The 20,058-nt window shown below is 45.3% G+C and overlaps 1 protein-coding gene across 6 annotated transcripts in view; it reads left to right on the forward strand.

Annotated features, from left to right (window-relative positions):
• Window positions 1-20,058, forward strand: part of ZNF609 (zinc finger protein 609) — a 181,280-nt gene that overhangs the window by 53,623 nt on the left and 107,599 nt on the right. For 5 of the 6 annotated variants that reach the window (XM_073618983.1, XM_073618984.1, XM_073618981.1 and 2 more), the window contains one exon: window positions 4,598-5,498. In XM_073618983.1, the coding sequence (XP_073475084.1) occupies window positions 4,767-5,498 (732 nt within the window). In that variant the 5' untranslated portion in view covers window positions 4,598-4,766. Of the gene's footprint in view, window positions 1-4,597; window positions 5,499-16,085; window positions 16,125-20,058 lie in introns of those variants that run through there. The other variant, XM_073618985.1, reaches the window with a different exon arrangement.

The raw sequence follows: 20,058 nt of genomic DNA on the forward strand, positions 1-20,058 counted from the left end.
AAGGCGTTTCGTCTTAAGTACCGTTAAGGGTCAGGGTTCGTCCCTATCAATTTTTTTCCAAGGGTCGATGTTTCCCACTCCTTTTTTTTTTCATACCTCACACAGCAGGTAAATTGGACAGTCCCACCTGTCAGGCCATTCTTGTGTCCTTGGGACTTGACTTGGTCTTGACTGTCCTTGCAGAGGGCACTTTTTGAATCAATCAGGGAATTCTGTTGGTCCTTTCATCTCAGAAGGTGGCTTCTTTGGTTGCTATCACTTCACGAAGTGGAGTGTCAGTATTGGCGGCTCTTTCATGCAAGGAGCCATTCTTGGTCTCGCATCACAAGATGATGTTGCGTCCTCATCCATTTTTCTTGCTCAAGTGGTTTCTAGTTTTTCACTTGAATCAGGACAGTGTCTTGCCTTTTATTTTTCTCCTAATCCACAGTCGGCAGGAGAAAGATCGCTACCTACCCTAGAAGTAGTTCAGACGCTCAGGGTCTACTTGAGTTGTCGTCACAAGTCAAGAATCCTGGTTTGTGCTGCCAGAAGAGCCCAGGAAGGGCCGGCGGCATCCAGGTCGAATATTTAGCAGTGGATTTGCCAGTTTATCAAAGATGCCATTTTTTTCTGGGGAGAGATTCTCTACAAGGTGTGGGAGTATCTTGGGCCATCCATCATCGGATTTCTGTGGCCCAGGTGTGCAAGGACACTATTTGGTCTTTGGTTTATATATCTACAGGGTTTTTACCAGGTTGATGTCAATCACATAGAAAATACTGCCTTTGGCCTTAGTGTATTACAAATAACGAAGTAGGTCCTCCTTTGGTGGCAGTTTCTATAATAGTGTCTCCCTCCCCTCAGGGGCATTGCTTTAGGACATCCCAGATAGTCATTACTATGGTGCTCTGTGTCCTATGATGTACGATAAAGAAAAATTTATTTTTTCCTACAGCTTACCTGTAAAATCCTTTTCTTGGAGTACATCACGGGACACAGAGGTCCCTCCCCTCTTTTCTGGGATCTTCATTGCTTGCTACAAAAACTAAGGTACTTCCTGTATGGGAGGGGTTATATGGGGGGAACTTTCTGTCTATTGGTTGCCGGTGTCCAATCACCTATAGGTGGCGTATAACCCACATAGTCATTATTATGGTGCTCTGTGTCCCGTCCCGTACTCCTGTACTCCAAGAAAAGGATTTTACAGATAAGCTGTAGGAAAAATCAATTTTCTTCTGGCGACTCGACCATGCAGCCCATTTTTCTTAACCACTTGCCGCCCGCCATATAGCAAAATGACGGTGGCAAAGTGGTTTCAATATCCTGAATGGACGTCATATGACGTCCAGCAGGATAACAGCCGCGCGCATCGCGGCGATCGGTAAAGAGTCTCTGACGGAAACTCTTTACCACGTGATCAGCCGTGTCCAATCATGGCTGATCGCAGTGTAAACAGGAAGAGCAGTTGATTGGCTTTTCCTCACTAAGGATGAGCTCCGGCGTGTTCGCAAGCTGCACGTGCCGAGCCCGCCAGGAACTCGGCACTACACAGCGCTAATCACAAGCAGTGAGACATTTCCCGATGTGCGGCTGCAGAGATCGGGAAATGTCTCACTGCCTGTGATTAGCGCAGCGCATTGTCGACTTCCTGGCGGGCTCGACACGTGCACCTTGCGAACACGCCGGTGCTCATCCTTATTCCTCACTCCCGTCTGTCAGACGCGAGTAGAGGAGAGCCGATCAGCTGCTCCTCTGACCGGGGGGGGAGGTTGTGCTGATTATCAGCGCACCCCCTGCCCCCGAGGATCCCCACACAGGGATGCCACCACCAGGTATGCCAATCAGTGCCCAGAATGGACGCTAATCAATGCCCTCAATGGGCATCACTGATTGGCAGACGTTATTGTTTGGCACTGATTGGCATCCATCAGTGCCACCCATTAGTGCCCATCCGTGCCACCTATGTGTACCCATTAGTGCTGCATATCAGTGCCCCATCAGTGCGTCATATTGGTGCCCATCAGCGCCACCTTATCAGTGCCCGTCAGTGCAGCCCCATCAGTGAAGGAAGAAACGTATTTATTTGCAAAGTTTTGTAACAGAAACAACAAAAAAACATTTTTTTTTCAAAATTTTCGGTCATTTTTTTATTTGTTTAGCAGAAAATAAAAATCCCAGAGGTGATCAAATACCACCAAATGAAAGCTCTATTTGTGGGAACAAAATGATAAAAATGTAGTTTGGGTACAGTGTTGTATGACCGCACAATTGTCATTCAAAGTGCGACAGCGCTGAAAGCTAAAAATTGGTCTGGGCAGGAAGGCTGTATAAGTGCCCTGTATTGAAGTGGTTAAAGTGCCTCCTTATTGTGCATCTTGAAACAGCCACACCACATGTTTTTAGAGAGCCCTTATATTTCACCTTAGGTTATTTGTGGGTTTTTCTTTGCATCCCGAACATTTTTTTCCTGGGAGTTGTTGCTGACATTTTAGTTGGTCTACCTGACCGTGGTTTGGTTTCAACAGAACCCCTAATTTATTACCTCTTGATTAGAGTTTGAACGCTGCTGATTGGCATTCTCAATTCCTTGGATATCTTTTTATATCCCTTTCCTGTTTTATACAGTTCAACTACCTTTTCCAGCAAATCCTTTGACAATTCTTTTGCTTTCCCCATGACTCAGAATCCAGAAACATCAGTGCAGCACTGGATGAAATATGCAAGGGTCTGTCAGGAGTCCAGAAACTCATTGACATTTTATACACACACACAAATTACAAGCAAACAAATCACAGGTGAGGATGGTTACATTTAATAGCCTTTCAAACTTCTTTGTGTCAACTTGTGTGCATGTTATCAGTCCAAAATCACCAGGGTATGTAAACTTTTGATTAGGGTCATTTGGGTAGTTTCTGTTGTCATTATGATTTAAAAAGAGTAAACACAGCCGATTGATAATAAATGGCTTCAGCGAAACACTAACCATGAGTGAAAGAAAAGTTTTTGTGTTAACATTCATATTCTTTGAAAAATGGCGAAGAAATCATAAATTCTGCTAGGGTATGTAAACTTATGAGCACAACTGTATATGCACTGCCTGGATAGACCTGTATCAGAGAAAAATTGCTTAGTTAGCTTTGAGTTACCTGGCCACTATACCCCCCACCCCAGGTAATGTTAGGAATACCTAGTTTTTCTCCTTCAAAAGTACAAACCTGCACGTTCATTCAGTCCACATGAGCAAGTTTATAAAAATATCTTCTGGTGGTTGGGGTCTCATGTCCAACCACCATTTAATGTTTTGATTGTGAGTCTGAGTGCATTCAAGAAAAATTCCAAGTACATGATTTGGTCCAGCTTGGATCAATGTAGCTGCATATTCCATACCTGTGGGATTCCCCTCAAAGCTGGAGATAACTCTAATAGACACACCTAGTCCACTGATCTCCACTATCTTCCAGGTTCAGTGCTAAACATCTGCCTTCCTGCATTGTGAGCTCTGGAGGTTGGCCACTTGGCATGGGTGCCATTCAGAGAATGCTCTGCATTTTGTGAATGAATGCAAAACATTCTTGTGTCTAAGGAGCCTGTCAAGGATTGTCAGCTAAACAGCACCTGCATCCAGTCAGATGCAGACATTGTTCAAGTATTCTGACAGTTTTAATCCTGTGAGAATGTCCTCCTGCAGTGGGCTTGAGTGCATTCTTGTGGGATTTGCTATCCTCAGAAGCAGCAAAAAGACACAGTTATGTCCCCCTTGCCTCAAAGTCAGGACCAAGTTGATTTTTTTTGTTTTAAGCCTTGGTTCATACTGGTGCTGGTTGGAAATCGCGCTACTTCAGCACGATTTCAAAGACACAGATCAGTGCGATATGGCACCTCCAGTTTCATTGCTACTTGCGACTTTGTTTAACAGAAGTCTATGCAAGTCGCAATGAAATCGGCAAAAAGTAGAGCAGGAAACTTTTCCAAAGTCGTTGCGACATGAGTTGTGGCAATTTGAACCATTGCCAACAATAGGATGCGATTTGGAACAGTCAAATCATATGATAAATCGCACTGCTGTTTTTTTTGTGTACTGCTAATTTTGTTCAGGTGCCGTGGCTGGCATTTTTAATGTGTTTTTGAAAGCTTGATTCATTTATATTGTGTATGGACAAAAATCTCTGCATAGAAAGCATTCATTCCCCTCCCACTGCCTAACACGCCACTTAATTAATCTTCCAGGACTGTTGCATATTTGGTCCCTTTCTGCATTTGGTGGTTTCTTCTCCAGTCACTATGTCACTTCAGGACACAGTAGTGACGTAGAGGCTAGAGGAAGAAACCACAGAGTGCAGTAGGGGTCAGACATCTGACATACCTGGAAGTGTAACGAATGCTGCACATCTCTCAGCCACTGTATCTCAGGAAGATGGCAGAGATCTGCACAGCTGAAAGTATGTAAAAACCCTTTTCTTTGCAGGAATGTATTTGCCAGTTTTAAAATGCGATAGTTGTGTTCATAGCTTAAGAAAACAACATCTGCGCTTTGATAGTTTATCAGTCCTTGTTTTTTGTTTTTTTCCTGAAAAAGTGTACTAAATTAAACTTTGTATTTTCTTTCTGTCCACAGTGACGATGCTGCATTTTCGACCACACGCTTTACATGTATAGTCTGGGCAGCTTCTCCTTTTGTTCCGGCCTTTAGTAAAAGTGTTGCACCAGGTCCAGGCTGGAGAGGAGGGAGGCCGGCATCACCCCCTGGAACACTACAAGGCCTCAGGAGGGTGCGTACACTTAAGATGTCCTTGAGCAGTGGCGCACCAGGAGGGAAAGGTCTGGACACAAATCCTGTGGAGACCTATGATAGTGGTGATGAATGGGACATCGGTGTGGGCAATCTAATTATTGACTTGGATGCTGATTTAGAAAAAGACCAGCAGAAGCTTGAAATGTCAGGATCTAAAGAGGTGGGCATGCCAGCCCCCAATGCAGTGGCCACTCTACCTGATAACATTAAGTTTGTGACACCTGTGCCCAGTGGCCAAAGCAAGGAGTCAAAGTCAAAGTCAAAGAGGAGTAAAAGTAGCAAAGATGGAGGAAGGAGCAGTCAGACTTCTTCTGGACTCTTCCCAGCAGGGGATGCAAGTAAAAAAGAAGTGTCAGGGCGTTCAGCAGAAGGTGTGGGCAGCTCAGGAATTCCCTCTTCCACAGCAACCCCTTCAAAAGTGGGAGAAAAATCTGGCAAGGCTGCCCGGAGCTCATCTAGCTCTAAAAAGGAAAGTGGCAAGGCCAAAAAGGACAAGAATGAGGTACCGGGGGCAAGTGGTGAGAAAGAACCCCTTGGAGTTTTGCAGACACCCCCCGGAGTGGGGGGTCGGGGTATAACTGTACAAGACGCTATGGGGACTGCAGTAGAGCAGCTGGGTGGGGGCATTGCCACAGACAGTGGAAGTGCTTTGAGTGTTATAAAAACAGAGAACGAGGATACTGAAATAGATAATCGTGGATTGAAAAAAGTCAAGTCTGAAATGGTAAGAATGCATGATTTGTATATTGTTTTTTCTTGAATCACTTATGCTATCTATATACGCTGTTGCTCTTTAGCCAATGTACATCTGAGTCCAGAAATGACATCTTAAAACAAAATAAGTGTTGGAGAAATACTGATATACAGATTGTCATGTGGAGGGTTCAGAATCACCAGCAAACCGCTTGTAAACGTAAATAGTCTTTATTGTTTTTTTTTTAAACAAGCAAACACAAATCAGCAAAACGTAAAACATACAGTTCAATTCATAGTCCTGGTATCAATAAAGCATGCAACAGCCTCACCGCCAGGCTCCCAGTTCCCCACGGGGTTTAGGGTTCCCACTGGTCTCGGGGTGCAGCAAAGGCCGCAGGGGTTCAGCAGCAAGGGCCTCAGTTGCAAGAGAGCTCGCACTTGCTCACAGCTTGTCCCTCACTGACACAAGTGCTGATTCCTTCCTGCTGCTTTTCAAAACTCCCTCACAGGTGGGTTAACCTCTGAGCTCTCAAACTGCATAAAAGTCATCCCCTTTAAAGAGACTATAACTAAAATAATGAGGAAATATGCCTATAACACGTTCCTGGCTTCCTGTACAAGGTATATTGTCCAAAAACCTTTCATCCATAGTTATTTTGTATTTTCTGCCTGCTGTACAATAGGCACTATATCTGTCACTTTGTCCGATTTGCAGTTTTAAGGGATTGGTTAAAATAAAGATACAATGGCAATGATACCCTGTGATTAAGATTTATTATTCGGGATGCAAAGGAGGTAGCCTCAACTATGAACTGTTGATGAGCAAGAGCGGTTGGCATTTTGAATTAAAACTTATTACGTTTTTATTAACTTTTTTAAGAGAACTTTGTGCTAAAATGCAAATTCCTTGGGATGCACTGATATATCGTTCAAAAATAGGGTTATCTGCATATTGCCGATAGAAAAAAAGGTGCCGATAATAGCCGCCATAAAAATGCGCACGAGTTTGCAGCAATTCAGTTGTGTTTTTGGTGCATTTTTCATAGATCATGTAACTTAATTGCATCAAAAATGCAACACTGTTGTGATTTTGATGCATTTTTGCCATGGTTTCAATGGGGAGGTGCATTTTTGTGACTTACCAAATATGCACCAAAAATCTGGCAAGCAGTATTTTTAACACCGCAACAGACCACTGTGAAGACATTCATAGAATTTAACGGGATGCATTTTTCTTGAGCTTTTTTTTTCTACAAAAGAAATTTCCCCACAAGAAATAATGGAAACTCAAATGATTCATTCCACAACCATTTATTCATAGGGCCTTCAGTTTATAGTCCATATAAAGGAATTATAGCAATATATAATTAGGGTTGTCCCGATACCACTTTTTTAAGGCCGAGTACAAGTCCAGATACTTTTTTTCAAGTACTCGCCGATACCGATTACCGTTACTGATTTTTTTAATGTCATGTGACTAATGGGCACTGATAGTTGGCACTGACTGATGGGCACTGATAGATGGCACTGACTGATGGGCATTGATAGGTGGCACTGATATGCGGCACTTATGGGCACTGATAGGTAGCACTGACAAGTGGCTGGCACTGATGGGTGGGACTTATGGGCACTGATAGATGGCACTTATGGGCCCTGACAGATGGGCCCTGACAGATGGGCCCTGACAGGCGGCACTTATGGGTACTGATAGGCGGCACTTATGGGTACTGATAGGCGGCACTTATGGGTACTGATAGGCGGCACTTATGGGTACTGATAGGCGGCACTTATGGGTACTGATAGGCGGCACTTATGGGTACTGATAGGCGGCACTTATGGGTACTGATAGGCGGCACTTATGGGTACTGATAGGCGGCACTTATGGGTACTGATAGGCGGCACTTATGGGTACTGATAGGCGGCACTTATGGGTACTGATAGGCAATTGCATAATAAATGACATGAATGATGAGAGGAGAGGAAGGATTTTGCAATGCTATATAGCATATAGCATTGCAAAATCCTTCCTTGCCTCTCATCAGTCATATCATTTAACATCTAGTTAAGTATGCTGCAATGCCCATATTGGTACACCTTGCACTTGGCTGCAGTAAGCCAGCAGCGGACATCTTGTTACACCCAGCCTGAACTATATGGGCTGGGTGTAACAAGATGTCCGCTGCTGGCTTACTGCAGCCGAGTGCAGGGTGTACCAAGATGGGTGTTGCGATGTTTACCCTCCGACGGAGACATGGAACGTCACTTCTTGTACCGAATGTGACGGCTAAGGTCACCGTTGTGGACGAAATATGCAGCGGCGCCCTGCAACCTTGCCCTGGCCAGCTTACCCTTGTGTTCCACTGCTACCAGACCAATCTCCGCTCCGCCCACCGACTTCCGGTTCCAGGTATCGTATCTGGCATCAGGAGCATTTGGGCAAGTACAAGTACTCGCCCAAATGCTTGGTATCGGTACCGATACTAGTATTGGTATCTGGACTAATATATATATATATATATATATATATATATATATATATATATATATATATATATATATATATATATATATATATATATATATATATATATATATATATATATATATATATATATATATATATATTTTTTTTACAAGTGCATCCTGAAGTTAATTCCCTGATCATCTCTGGTCAATAACCTGGATAAAGCATACAAGTGAGTTAGCGCTGATCTGCATACGTGCAGGGGTCAGTGATTCAGAGGTCTGAAACAGTTGGATCATCATGACAGCCAGTCAGCTTGCAGTTTCAGGAGACTTGCGTGTCTTGGCACAGGTTGTTCACTGAGCAGGTATTGGTGACTGTTCGTCACCGGCTCTCTGCCCCTCCAGGGCTCACTGGAGTGCCAGGCTATGGGTGTGGCTGTCTCAGGTTCTCAGCAGCATGCTAAGTGGCTGAACCAGCTATCAGTCACACATCTGGGTGGATCCTGACGTTATTGTCGGGATCCCGGCAGAGCCTAGACCGGCACTGTGACGTCAGACGAATCATGGTCCCCAGGAGTGCAGAAATAAGTGCACTCTTGTCACCCATATGAGAAGTATGGCCAAACATTTTTTGGACATGCTTCTTTGTATATTAACTAAGCTTAAATTGTATCTCTTGTTTTTTCAGGAAGAATGATCCTCTATGTCTTATGAGCATTAGTGTGACCTTTTAACTCTGCTGTTTTATTTATTATGTTTAGTGACTCCAACTGCAGCCACTATTGCCAACCAATCGGATATAAACCTTTACTAAGCTGAAGGTAGCAAGCTTAAAGGAGTTGTAAAGGCAGAAGTTTTTTTTTTTTTTTTTTTTTTTTTTTTTAGCTTAAAGTGATTGTAAGACTTTGTTATTTTAAATAAAAAAAATAAAAAAACAAACATGTCATACTTACCCCCACTGTGCAGCTCGTTTTGCACAGAGTGGCCCTGATCATCCTCTTCTGGGGTCCCTTGGTGGCTCTCACGGCTCCTGCCAGCATCAGATAACCCCCTAGGAGAAGCGCTCTCCCGGGGGGTTATCTTGTGGGCGCGCTCCCTAGTCTAGTACTCGGCGTCCACAGACACGAATGCCGGACTCTGCCCCGTCCCGCGGCGCCTGCGTCATTGGATTTGATTGACAGCAGTGGGAGCCAATGGCTGCGCTGCTATCAAATCAAGAGCCGGGACAACACGTCTCCGCCGAGGGAAATACGGGGCTCAGGTAAGTAAAAGGGGGGGGGGGGGCTGGGGCCGGTCACTGGCAGAAGTTTTTTCACCTCTATGCATTAAGATAAAAAAAACGTTCTGTGTGTGTAGCAGCCGCCCCAGCACCGCTTAATACATACCTGAGCCCCCTCTCTGTCCAGCAATGTCCGTGAATCCCCCGGCCATCCAGGACTCCCCCTCCTGATTGGCTGAGACACAGCAGCGGCGCCATTGGCTCCCGCAGCTGTCAGAGTCAGACAGTCAGGGGAGAGGGGGCGGGGCTGAATGGCAGCTCTGTGTCTGAATGGCCACAGGGAGCTGCAGCTCGGCTTGGGTGCCCCCATAGCAAGCTGCTTGCTGTGGGGGCATTCAACAGGAGGGAGGTGTCGGGAGCAGCAACGAGGCACCCAAGAAGAGGACACGACAAATCCCATCATGCTTCTGCCTCTAGGATTCATGCATGTGATGGTCAGGGTCTTGCAATGTCCCATGGGTCTTGTAGTTTCAAAACAGCTGAAGGGCCGAGGTTGCCTACCCCTGCTCTATAGTGTGGACTTGTCTCAATCCAGAGCACTAAGTATCATTTCTGTCTGCTGCTTCTATCCTCTTCTTTAAGCATGAATAATTTCTAACAAGTTTTCCTGACATCAAGATAAAAAAAGGTGACGGGAGGGACCTCCAACAGATTGACAGCCACAGCTCTCTTCCTGTGTGCTGTGTGAAGGGGGTTGTGTTCCTTCTCTCCAATCAACTCTCAGAGCTCTTCTCACTGAGTAAAACCCTGTGCTTTAGCCGCCTTTTTACTGTTTCTCAACTGCTCCCACTTTTGCTGAGGGATGGTACCCCCTGCCGCTCTCAGCGGGATGTACCACCATTAAAGTGAGTTGGGCCCCACTGTACCATTGCTGTTGCGGGGCAGTTGTCCGGTAAAACAGACATTGAGGAGACAATAAAACACCTCTTTCTCACCCTTGTCTATTGCTCTCTTAAAAGAAATTCCAACATGGATCGCTTTTAAACATCAAAGCAGGTGTAAACCAGCCCTTACTTAGCCGCAGAGTGTTTTTTACGTCCAGAGTTATGACGCAGCTTCTGGTGTGTGATCCAATCTCTGAAGACTTGTTAATGTGTAGGCTCAGCACTAGGAGCTGCTTCTTTTGTTGAAACCATTGGACTCTATTATCCTTTTTTCCCCCTTTGGTTTCCATGGAAAGGGCTCATACACTGAGGAGATGAGTTGCGAGGTTACACCTTGAAATCATTGCCACTTATTACAAGAAGCACACAGTTTCACCTTAATTAGTTCTTGCTTCCGCTTACGGTGATCTGGTCCTCTCCAGCCTTTTGAACCTCTTTTACTTCCAGCACTTAGTTTACCTTGTATTAGAGGTAAGTTATCCCTGTTTGATTTCCAACATGTCAGATCCCAAATACAAGAGGATCAGTTTTGCTGTTGCCTCGCATTGATCCCACTCAAGGGTACTGTGAGCTGATCAGGATCTTCAGACTGACTAAATCCTCTGTCCCAAGGACTGTATAACATCCTGCTTCAGAGTTGCTGGCTTTAATGACATGGTGTTGAAGCCCAGATCTTAAGGGATAGGGGCCTTTCCCACTTGGTTCCCCATAATATTAAAAGCAATGAAGTCCACTTCTCCTAAGATCTACCATCACACATGGAAGACCTACATCACTTGGTGTGAGGAACGAAATTTTCAGAACCCATAGTCCTGAGTACTAAGTGTCAGATCTCAGAACTTGCAATCTTGTTCCAATGACTCCTGGCCTCCCATTCTTTTAATACCTTTGTGCAAGGTGTCACTCGTGTTGTCAACACCCCCCCACCCCCCGGCGCTCACTTTTTTTTCTCGGTGGGATTTAAATTTTGTTTCTCTGAGCACTTCAAAGACCACTCTTTGAACCTGAGTCGGGGCTACCATTTCCATGTTCAATTACAAGTATGTTTGTCACCATTATGTCTGTGATGTATGTCTGAACTGGTGGCTTTTTCTAGTTTAGAGCCATTTCTGGTGCTGCGCAAATATCTGCCTAGAGTTTGCATGCTCTGCCTGTGCCTGCGTGGGTTTCCTCTGGGTACTCTGGTTTCCGGAAAGTTAATTAGCTTCACTCCCACTAGTGTCCTCCACTCCCCTTTTTATCATTCCCCTCACAATAGTGTCCTCTGCCCCCCACAGGAGTCACCCCCCCCCCCCCCCCCCCCCACAGTATGGAATGGACCTGTGCCCCCCATACAATGGTGTCCACTGCCACCCCATAGCAGTGTCCTGCCCCGATTCACATCACCCCCCCCCCCACTATAGTGCTCCCTGCCCCCCTCCACCCAGAAGTAGGGTCCTCTGCCCCTCCTACTATTGCAGTGTCCTCTGTCCCCTTCACGGCAGTGTGTAGGTAGCACTCTCCTACCTTACACCGGTGTATAGCAGAGAACGGGAGAAGTCACACAGTACTGGATAGAGAGTGGGGGCAGGATCTTATGGATTTAACTTTTTACATTAACAAGCTGGTATTGGTTGCTAGGACTGCCCTGCAACCAATCACCTGCTGGTTAATGTAAAAGTTAGTTCCAGCAGCTCCTGCCCCCGTCCTCTATTGAGTAGTGTGACTTCTCCCTATCTCTGCATTGCAGGGAAGAGGAGAGTGGCGGCTGGGGGAAGGACTGTGTGTGGGGCTGTGTTCCCGATCGAACTGTCTGCTGCGCGCAATCGCCCTGTTGATCTTGATTGACGGCTTGACGTCCCCCACAGTAGATCAGAAGGAGATTTCCTCTCATTGTCTGGATGTAGTTATTAGCTGTGCATGTCTACCTCACAGCCATTGCTTTCATTATAAAGACTGACCTTCTCTTTGTCATCCCCTATAGTCTCTGTAAAGGGGAACCAGCTTCTTCTCCTACCACCATTTCTTGGTGACTCAGAAAATCATCATTCAAGCTTGTGGTCTAAAGGCTTGAGAACCTTTTCCTGTCCCACTTTACTAGGTCTGAGCATGCTTCTTGGGCAATTTGGTATCAGGCAACTTTTTTCCAGATTTTCAAGGCTGCAACCTGGTTTTCTGTTTATACTTTCTCTAAATGAGTACTTGTACTTGTTCATGCTTTTTCTGATGCAGGCTTTGGAAGTAAGGTCCTGCTGGTGGCATTCCCCAGATTATTTTTCTGTTATTATAGTTAGGCCTTTTTGTATTTTTTTTCTCCTTGGACTTTTTTTTTCTTTTGGATGTCACAAATGTCTCTAAATCATGTGTGTCTCAATGAATGAGAAGAAAATAACATTTTTGTACTCGTAAAATCTTTTTTTTTTTTAAGTTCATTGAGGAACACAGGGCCCATATCCTCAAGACATGCCACGATTAGGAGGAGTTATCTGCAGACTGTTCTCCCCCTTCTTTTTTTTTTTCCAAAGTGATCAGTAGGTGGCAGTATAACACAAATGTCTGATCCCTGTGTCCCTCATTGCACTTCCAAGAAAAAAGATTTTACATTAGTACAAGATCTAAAAAAAAATAACTGAAACAGAGCAATCGTTTGTCTGATTTTCTCATTGTGTGTACTAGGCATTACCCTGCGATTTTTAGATTGTAAGCTCTAACGAGCAGGGCCCTCTGATTCCTCTTGTACCCAATTGTAATGTCTGCCCTCATGTTTTAAAGCGCTGCGCAAACTGTTGGCGCTATATAAAACCTGTATAATAATAATAATGTTAGCTGCCATTTTTTTATAAATGTAAGTTGTTTAAAGTGCAACTTCAGTCTTTTAAACTTTCCATCTATTAAATCTTCTGCCCTCATTGTTTTAACTTTGGATAGTAAAACATTTTTTTTCTGCCAGTAAATACCTTATACAGCCCACTTTGTGTTTCTTGTCTGGTCATTAGCCTAGGCTTATGACGTCATGTACAGCTCTCTCTCTCTCTCTCTCTCTGGTTAGAGTTTGCCGGGGGGGGGGGGGGGGGGGGGGGTCATAAAAGGGCCAATGAGAGCTGCAGAGCTGGAGGTGTGCCTCTGTGTAAATCCAGGAAGTGAATAGGCAGCAGCTTCAGCTGCCCACAGTCAAAATGGATGCAGCCAGACTTAGTGGAGGGAGATTTCTGCAGCATATTTGTCAAGTACAGAATCACAGTATATATAAAATAATATGCAAAGTGGTTGGAGGGAAGCTTCAGAATGGCAAAGATGTTTTTATTACAAATTATGTGAGCAGACTGCAGTTCCTTTTTAAGCATACTTCAATTGATTTGATTAGCATTCTTATATATTGACCCAGGTGACCACAATGTAGTTCAGCAATTGGATTAACAGACCTGGCGTGTGTTAAGAAATCTTAGAACACCCACATTTGGCACTCGATTATGTCATTGGCTTAAATTTGATCATAGCTCATTAAGAATTGCACATTATATCCCCTTCCCGACCGGCGCACGCTGATGTACGTCGGCAGAATGGCATGGCTGGACAAATGGAGGTACAAGTACGTCCATTTGAATTCCCTGCCGTGCCATTGCGTGCGCGCCGGCCGGGAGCTCCGTGAGCCGGGTTGCGGGTCGCGCAGACTTGATCGCCGCGGGGATACCCACGATCGCCTCACGGAGAGGACGAACGGGGAGATGCTGATGTAAACAGCATCTCCCCATTCTGCCTAGTGACAAGTATCACTGATCTCTGCTCCCTGTCATCGGGAGCAGTGATCAGTGTAGTGACACTGCTATCCCACCCCCCCTACAGTTAGTAATCACTCCCTAGTACTGACTTAACCCCTCCCCGCCCTCTAGTGGTTAACCCCATTCACTGCCAGTGTCATTTACACAGGAATCAGTGCATTTTTATAGCACTGATTGCTGTATAAATGACAATAGTCCCAAAAATGTGTCAAAAATGTTCCGACATGTCCGCCATAATGTCGCAGTCACAATAAAAATCGCTGATCGCTGCCATTAATAGTAAAAAAAAAAATTATTAATAAAAATGCCATAAAACTATCGCCTATTTTGTAAACGCTATAACTTTTGCGCAAACCAATCAATAAACATTTATAGTGATTTTTTTTTTTTTTTTTTTTTACCAAAAATATGTAGAAGAATACGATCGGCCTAAACTGGGGGGAAAAAAATTTTTTTTTTATATATTTTTGGGGGATATTTGTTATAGCAAAATGTAAAAAATAATGTGTTTTTTCTCAAAATTGTCGCTCTTATTTTGTTTATAGCGCAAAAAATAAAAATCGCAGAGGTGATCAAATACCACCAAAAGAAAGCTCTATTTGTGGGGAAAAAAGGATGTCAATTTTGTTTGGGAGACACGTCGCACGACCGCGCAATTGTCAGTTAAAGCGACGCAGTGCGGAATCGCAAAAAACGCTCTGGTCAGGAAGGGGGTAAAATCTTCCGGGGCTGAAGCGAATATTTAGTATATTTTCAAACCTTTAGCTGTGGCAGATATCACTTGCCTACCATTTTTTTTTTATTTCAAGGTTACCTCATTAACCATTGTATGTTTTTAGGTGTACTGTGTATAGTGACCTAGATAGAAAGAAACATTGGCTCTCTCAGAAGGAAAAGGAAAGGACATATGTCAGATGGATAATTTTATTGCATTTCTGAAGCTGTAATCCTTTGGTTTGTTACTATAACTATATTCGGGTATAGTAAAGTTTGCCAACAAAGACTTTTTTTACTACAGAAAAATTGGGGTAACCTGTAATATCTGTCATATGTTCACTTTAAAATGCAATACCAGGCCAGCTTGTAAATGTTAAGTCAAAAATCTTCTCTCCCAGCTTAACACTTCAGTACAGACTTCCTCATTCCCAGCACAAACCCTTCAGTACAGACTCCCCTCCAACACATATCCTTCAGTACAGCAGACTCCCCCCAGCACAACCCCCTCAGTGCAGTCGGCCCCTCTATCCCCCACCCCTACATACAGAATTCTCAGTATAACGGACTCGCTCTTTTCCCAGCACAAACCCTTCAGTATGGACTCCCCTCCAACACATACCCCTTAGTACTGCACATATCCCCCACCCCCAAGTACAGAATTCTCAGTATAAACTCCCCCCCCCCCCCCCCCTCCAAAAAACCACAGTACAGACTCCCTTCTTTACCCCTTTAGTAGAGATTCCTCTCCAATACCCCTCAGTGCAGCAGACCTCCTCCCTGCACAACCCCCTCAGTACAGACACCCCCTATATCCTTCACCCTGAAGTACAGAATTCTCAGTATAACCCTCACCCCAGTACAGATTTCCCACCTTTCCCAGCACAAACCCTTCAGTACAGATTCCCCTCCAACTCATGCCCCTCAGTACAGTGGACCCCCTCCAGCACAAACCCCTAAGTGCCGACACCCCCTTTATCCCCCCACTCCCAAGTACAGAATTTGCAGTATAACCCCCCCACCCGAGTACAGATTTCTCTCCTTTCCCAGCACAAACCCTCCGGTACAGACTCCCCTCCAACTCATGCCCCTCAGTACAGCGGACTTCTCCCAGTGCAACCCCCTTAGTGCAGACATCCCCCAAGTACAGGCTCAAACCCCCCCCCCCCCCCCCGGCCTGAAGCACTGTGCAACATGCACAAAATAGAAATGTTAGGTGGCACGTCCACACCCGTACCCTTCTTTGTACGCCACTGATGTTCATATACTTTCTCGCTTAGGTAGTGCAATGATGGTACTAATGAATGCTTTCCAAAAAGGGTTAAAGAGACAGATCTGTTGGGGGAATTGTCCTTTTTCCACAATGGCTAAGCTGTGTCTGAAGGAGGTGGCATCAAAGAATACTACAGAACTTCACACAAGCGCCTGCCATTCCCACTTTGTAGCTGCTGACAGAACCCTGGCCACTTGCCACTTCCATCTTCCTTCTCTCCCGCCTCTTTCCAGCACCCCAGGGAGGTGAAGCATGGCGTAAGAGCGGAGAGAGTACAAGGGTAATTTCCAGAGGCCCAGGAACACAGAACTTTTCAGCAGCTAAAGAGAGTGGGAGGGAGGGGGGGACAGATGCCAGCAAGACGGACAGATGAGAGTTGGCAGCTACAGCCAGATGTCAGCCACGGTCACGTAGCCGGACTAATAAAAGTGTGAGACAGTTTGCATCGCTGCTAAATGTCCCTCAGGGAGCAGAGAAGTGTTTCCAGATAGAGCTGCCATGTTCAGGCGATCACTAGAGCTCAGAGCTGCTGCCTTTACACATTTTAGAAGCTGTGTTTGTGCGATTGCTGTTTTATCTCGAAGGCCCCCCCCCCAAAGCAAGCAGTTTAAGAATGGTGGTGTGTGTGCATGCGTGTTTCTCATTGAACAGTCCAATGTTACTAATTTTAAAGCTTGCCAGATCAATGTTTACACATTCTGTTTTTGATGATGGTGGGTGACTATGAGCGCTACTTTTTTTTTCTTTTTTTTTTTTTTTTCATAGTCTGTGTGTCTGGTAAAGCTACTTGTGTGAGCAGTATCAGCATCATTCATTCACACATGGAAAGTTTTTTTTATTAGGTACTTTTTCTCCGTGTGTGTGTTTTTTTTTTTTTTTTGTTTGTTTTTTTTACCCCAATGTGTAGGCCTTGTTCACACCTGAATAATGTCAAGATTCACCAGAAGTGCTTTAACATGTGACACTAGGATTTCCATTTTATTCATTTGTGCCCATTAACACCTGAGCATAGCGTGCCCATTGAGGCTGGGTTCACACTATTGCAAAGTGGGTTTTCCCGCATCCAATTCGCATGTCAGGAGATTGTGACCAGTTCTCTATGGAGCCGGTTCACACATCTCTGGAGCCAAAAAGCACAGAAGTCCTGTACGTCTTCCGGTCTGTTTCAGGTCTGAATTCAGCCAAAAATTTGGACTGAAATCGCACCTGAAATGGTGAACAGTGACGCATCGGACCCCTGCCGTGAGCCGCTCTGTACGGCAGTGTGAACCCAGCCTAACACCTAGAGCATAGAGTCACTTGAAGCTTGACACTCGATAAAGTGCATGAGCTTCTTTTGGGGCATGTTTTGGCCTCAATAGACTTCAACAGGTGTGCCAGCTTTTCATTGGCAAAAAAAATGTAAATTGAGCCAATATTGCAGTGTGTGTAATTGCAGGTCACTGCAACGCGTGCAGGTCTGGGGGGGGGGGGGGGGCTATAACCGGTTTATTACAGTGTTTCTTAGGTAACTAAGACTGATAAAGAATTGTCAAAGATTGTGCAGCTGTTCTGCAGTGTGTACTTTATTGCAGATTTCTTTTGACAGTGATTTTCTGAAATGTAAATAGTGGTATGTCTGTGTATTGCAACATTTGTGACTGTGGAGGCTGCTTAATGCCTTATACTCTATGCATTATGTGAATATTATATTCTAAAATTAAGAATAGCACCTTTTTGTTTGTAGTTGGTAATATGCCGATCCTTTCTGTTTAAGGAAAGCTCCACTTTTGCTTTATACTGATTCGCTGGAGGGTTCTCTGATTATACTTTCTAATTAATCATCATATGTTTAGCATGTTTTTGTTCAGTTAATGAGACACTATGGGGTTGATTTACTAAAGGCAAACAGACTGTGCAGTTGTACTCTTTTTACCTAGAGCTTAGTGAATGTGGTGAAGCTTCACTTTGTAAAAAAAAATACCCAATCAGGTGCAAGGAAAAACTGCAGTTTTGCTTCAACATGATTGGATGATGGAAATCGGCAAATCTTCCCCACGTTCACTGAGCTCTGGGGAAAATTAGTGCAACTTGCAAAGTTTGTTTGCTGCTAGCAATGATTACTGTGTTCACCTGGCAGGGATGGCTTCCCTTGTCCCCCCTGCCGGGAGAACACAATGGCTCTGCAGGAGTGATTCCAACATCAATGCTGACACTGTTGATGGGGGAATTGAGCGAAAAAAAAAAAAAAACCCAGTGTTGATTAAATCCCTCCAAAAGAAAGCTCTATTTGTGTGGAAAAAAAATGATAAAATTTAATTTGGGTACAGTGTTGCATGACCGTGCAATTGTCATTCAAAGTGTGACAGTGCTGAAAATTGGCCTGGGCAGGAAGGGGGTAAAAGTACCCTTTAGGCAAGTGGTTAAAGGCCTGTAGTGTACATGGACACATAGGCTAACATGGAGAGGCGTTTAGAGGCAGGATCAACAACTCAAACGCCTGTAAATGCAGTGTTTTTGAGCTGAAATGTGCATGAGGCCTAAGTATGCTTTAAAAAGTTGTTTAATAAATAGGTGTAAGTTAAGTATATTGTGTAAATTATAAATTTCCTGTCGCATCATGGCAGCATACACTTTGGGTTGTGACTCTGCCCCCACAACCTGATAGGACTACATAGCTATAAGTTGTAGAGATGGCCCCTGCCCTGTATTCTCTTATTTTTCCTCACCTGAAGGACTGAACATATCAGAAGCACCCCCCTACCGAATTCGCCCCAGCCAGGTTCTAGCCTCTCCTGGGTGGAAGTCCTTACCTGTACAGCCTCTAAACGAGCTAGATGGAAGGAGCCCCGCTCTGGTGATCTCGGGGGTATGTTGCGGTCTAGTATAAGCCTTAAACAGGCTTAGTTGTTGTGCAGCGGTCGCCATGCCTCCTTTTTTCACTTTGTGTCTTTCTCCCTCTTTGCTGGGCTCTGTGGTCCCTCTGTGCCTCCCTACAGGCTTCCCGGGCGTCTCAGCGCTTCCGCGCATGCGCGGTGCGCGCCGTCAGGGCGTCCTTTCGATTTTGCCAGTTTCCAAGATGGCGCCGGGCGCCTCGCGCCGCTACTGCGCATGCGCGAGCGGGTCGTGACCTCGGCGGCCATGGCGGCAAATTTAAAAGCCCTGTTTGTCATTTCTGAGCTCTCCTTGCTTCCTGGAAGACTTCTGACTGCTGTATTTTGAACTTCTGTATTCCTAAAGCTCCCTCTCTCTCTGGGTAAGTGTCTAATGCTTATGCACTGTTGTGGGACCTGGTTGCATGTTCTTACCTTCCTATACCTTTCTCAGGTATTCACCTTCCTCTCCTATGGAGGCCGCTGCCCCAGCAGATCACCACCAGCCTAATAGGTAGGGGGGGGGGGATTCCAGCGGTAAGTAGAGAAGATTGAAAAAGAGAGCAGGACCGTACTAATGCTACCTAATTGGTCAGCCCTGTCAGGTCCGCAAGATCATCTAAATCAGGACGAAGGGAATCTTCGCACAGGAGAAGCCGCTCCGGCCATAGACGCAGCCGCTCACGCGGAAGAAGCCGCTCAGGCCGCAAGGGGAGTCGCAGACGGAGTCGATCCCACTCAAGGCATAGCCGTTCCTACCGCAGAAGATCCCCTGCACGAGGACACCAATCCTCTACGCACCCTTCCCGCCCAGCCGGGAACGCTTGCTGGGTATGTGGGGCCACGGCCCTCCCAGACAAACTAGCCTGCCGCAAGTGCATAGATGAAGCCACCAGGGAGAAAGAGCCGGATTCCATAGAACCCACTGGAGTCTCTACTCCCCAGGTCTCGACTCCTGATGTGGAGTTTACGGCCTATAGCACCTCACCCACCATTCCCAGTGCATCAAGAGAGCAAGAACTACTGTCGGATGATGAAGAGCCGGAAGCTTCAGCTGGCTTTGATTTTGCGCTCATAGAACCGTTCATCAGATCGGTTAAGGAAGCGATTAACTGGGAGGAGCTTGAGGAGACACAGCCTAAACAGATTAAGGAGGAGTGGCAGAATCCGGAAAAGAAGTTCAGTCTGTCCCACAGACTTACCAAACTGTACCCTCTCAAGGAACCCAAAGTATCTCCTTTACTTTCTCCTCCAGTAGTGGATGCATCTTTGATGCGTCTAGCCAGGCACGTGACGCTCCCCATTGAAGATGCAGTAACGTTCAGAGACGTGCTTGACAGGAAGGTGGATACAGACCTTAAG

The sequence above is a fragment of the Aquarana catesbeiana genome, linkage group LG03 (genome assembly GCF_042186555.1).
Source record: "Aquarana catesbeiana isolate 2022-GZ linkage group LG03, ASM4218655v1, whole genome shotgun sequence".
Classification (NCBI taxonomy): Eukaryota; Metazoa; Chordata; class Amphibia; order Anura; family Ranidae; genus Aquarana; species Aquarana catesbeiana.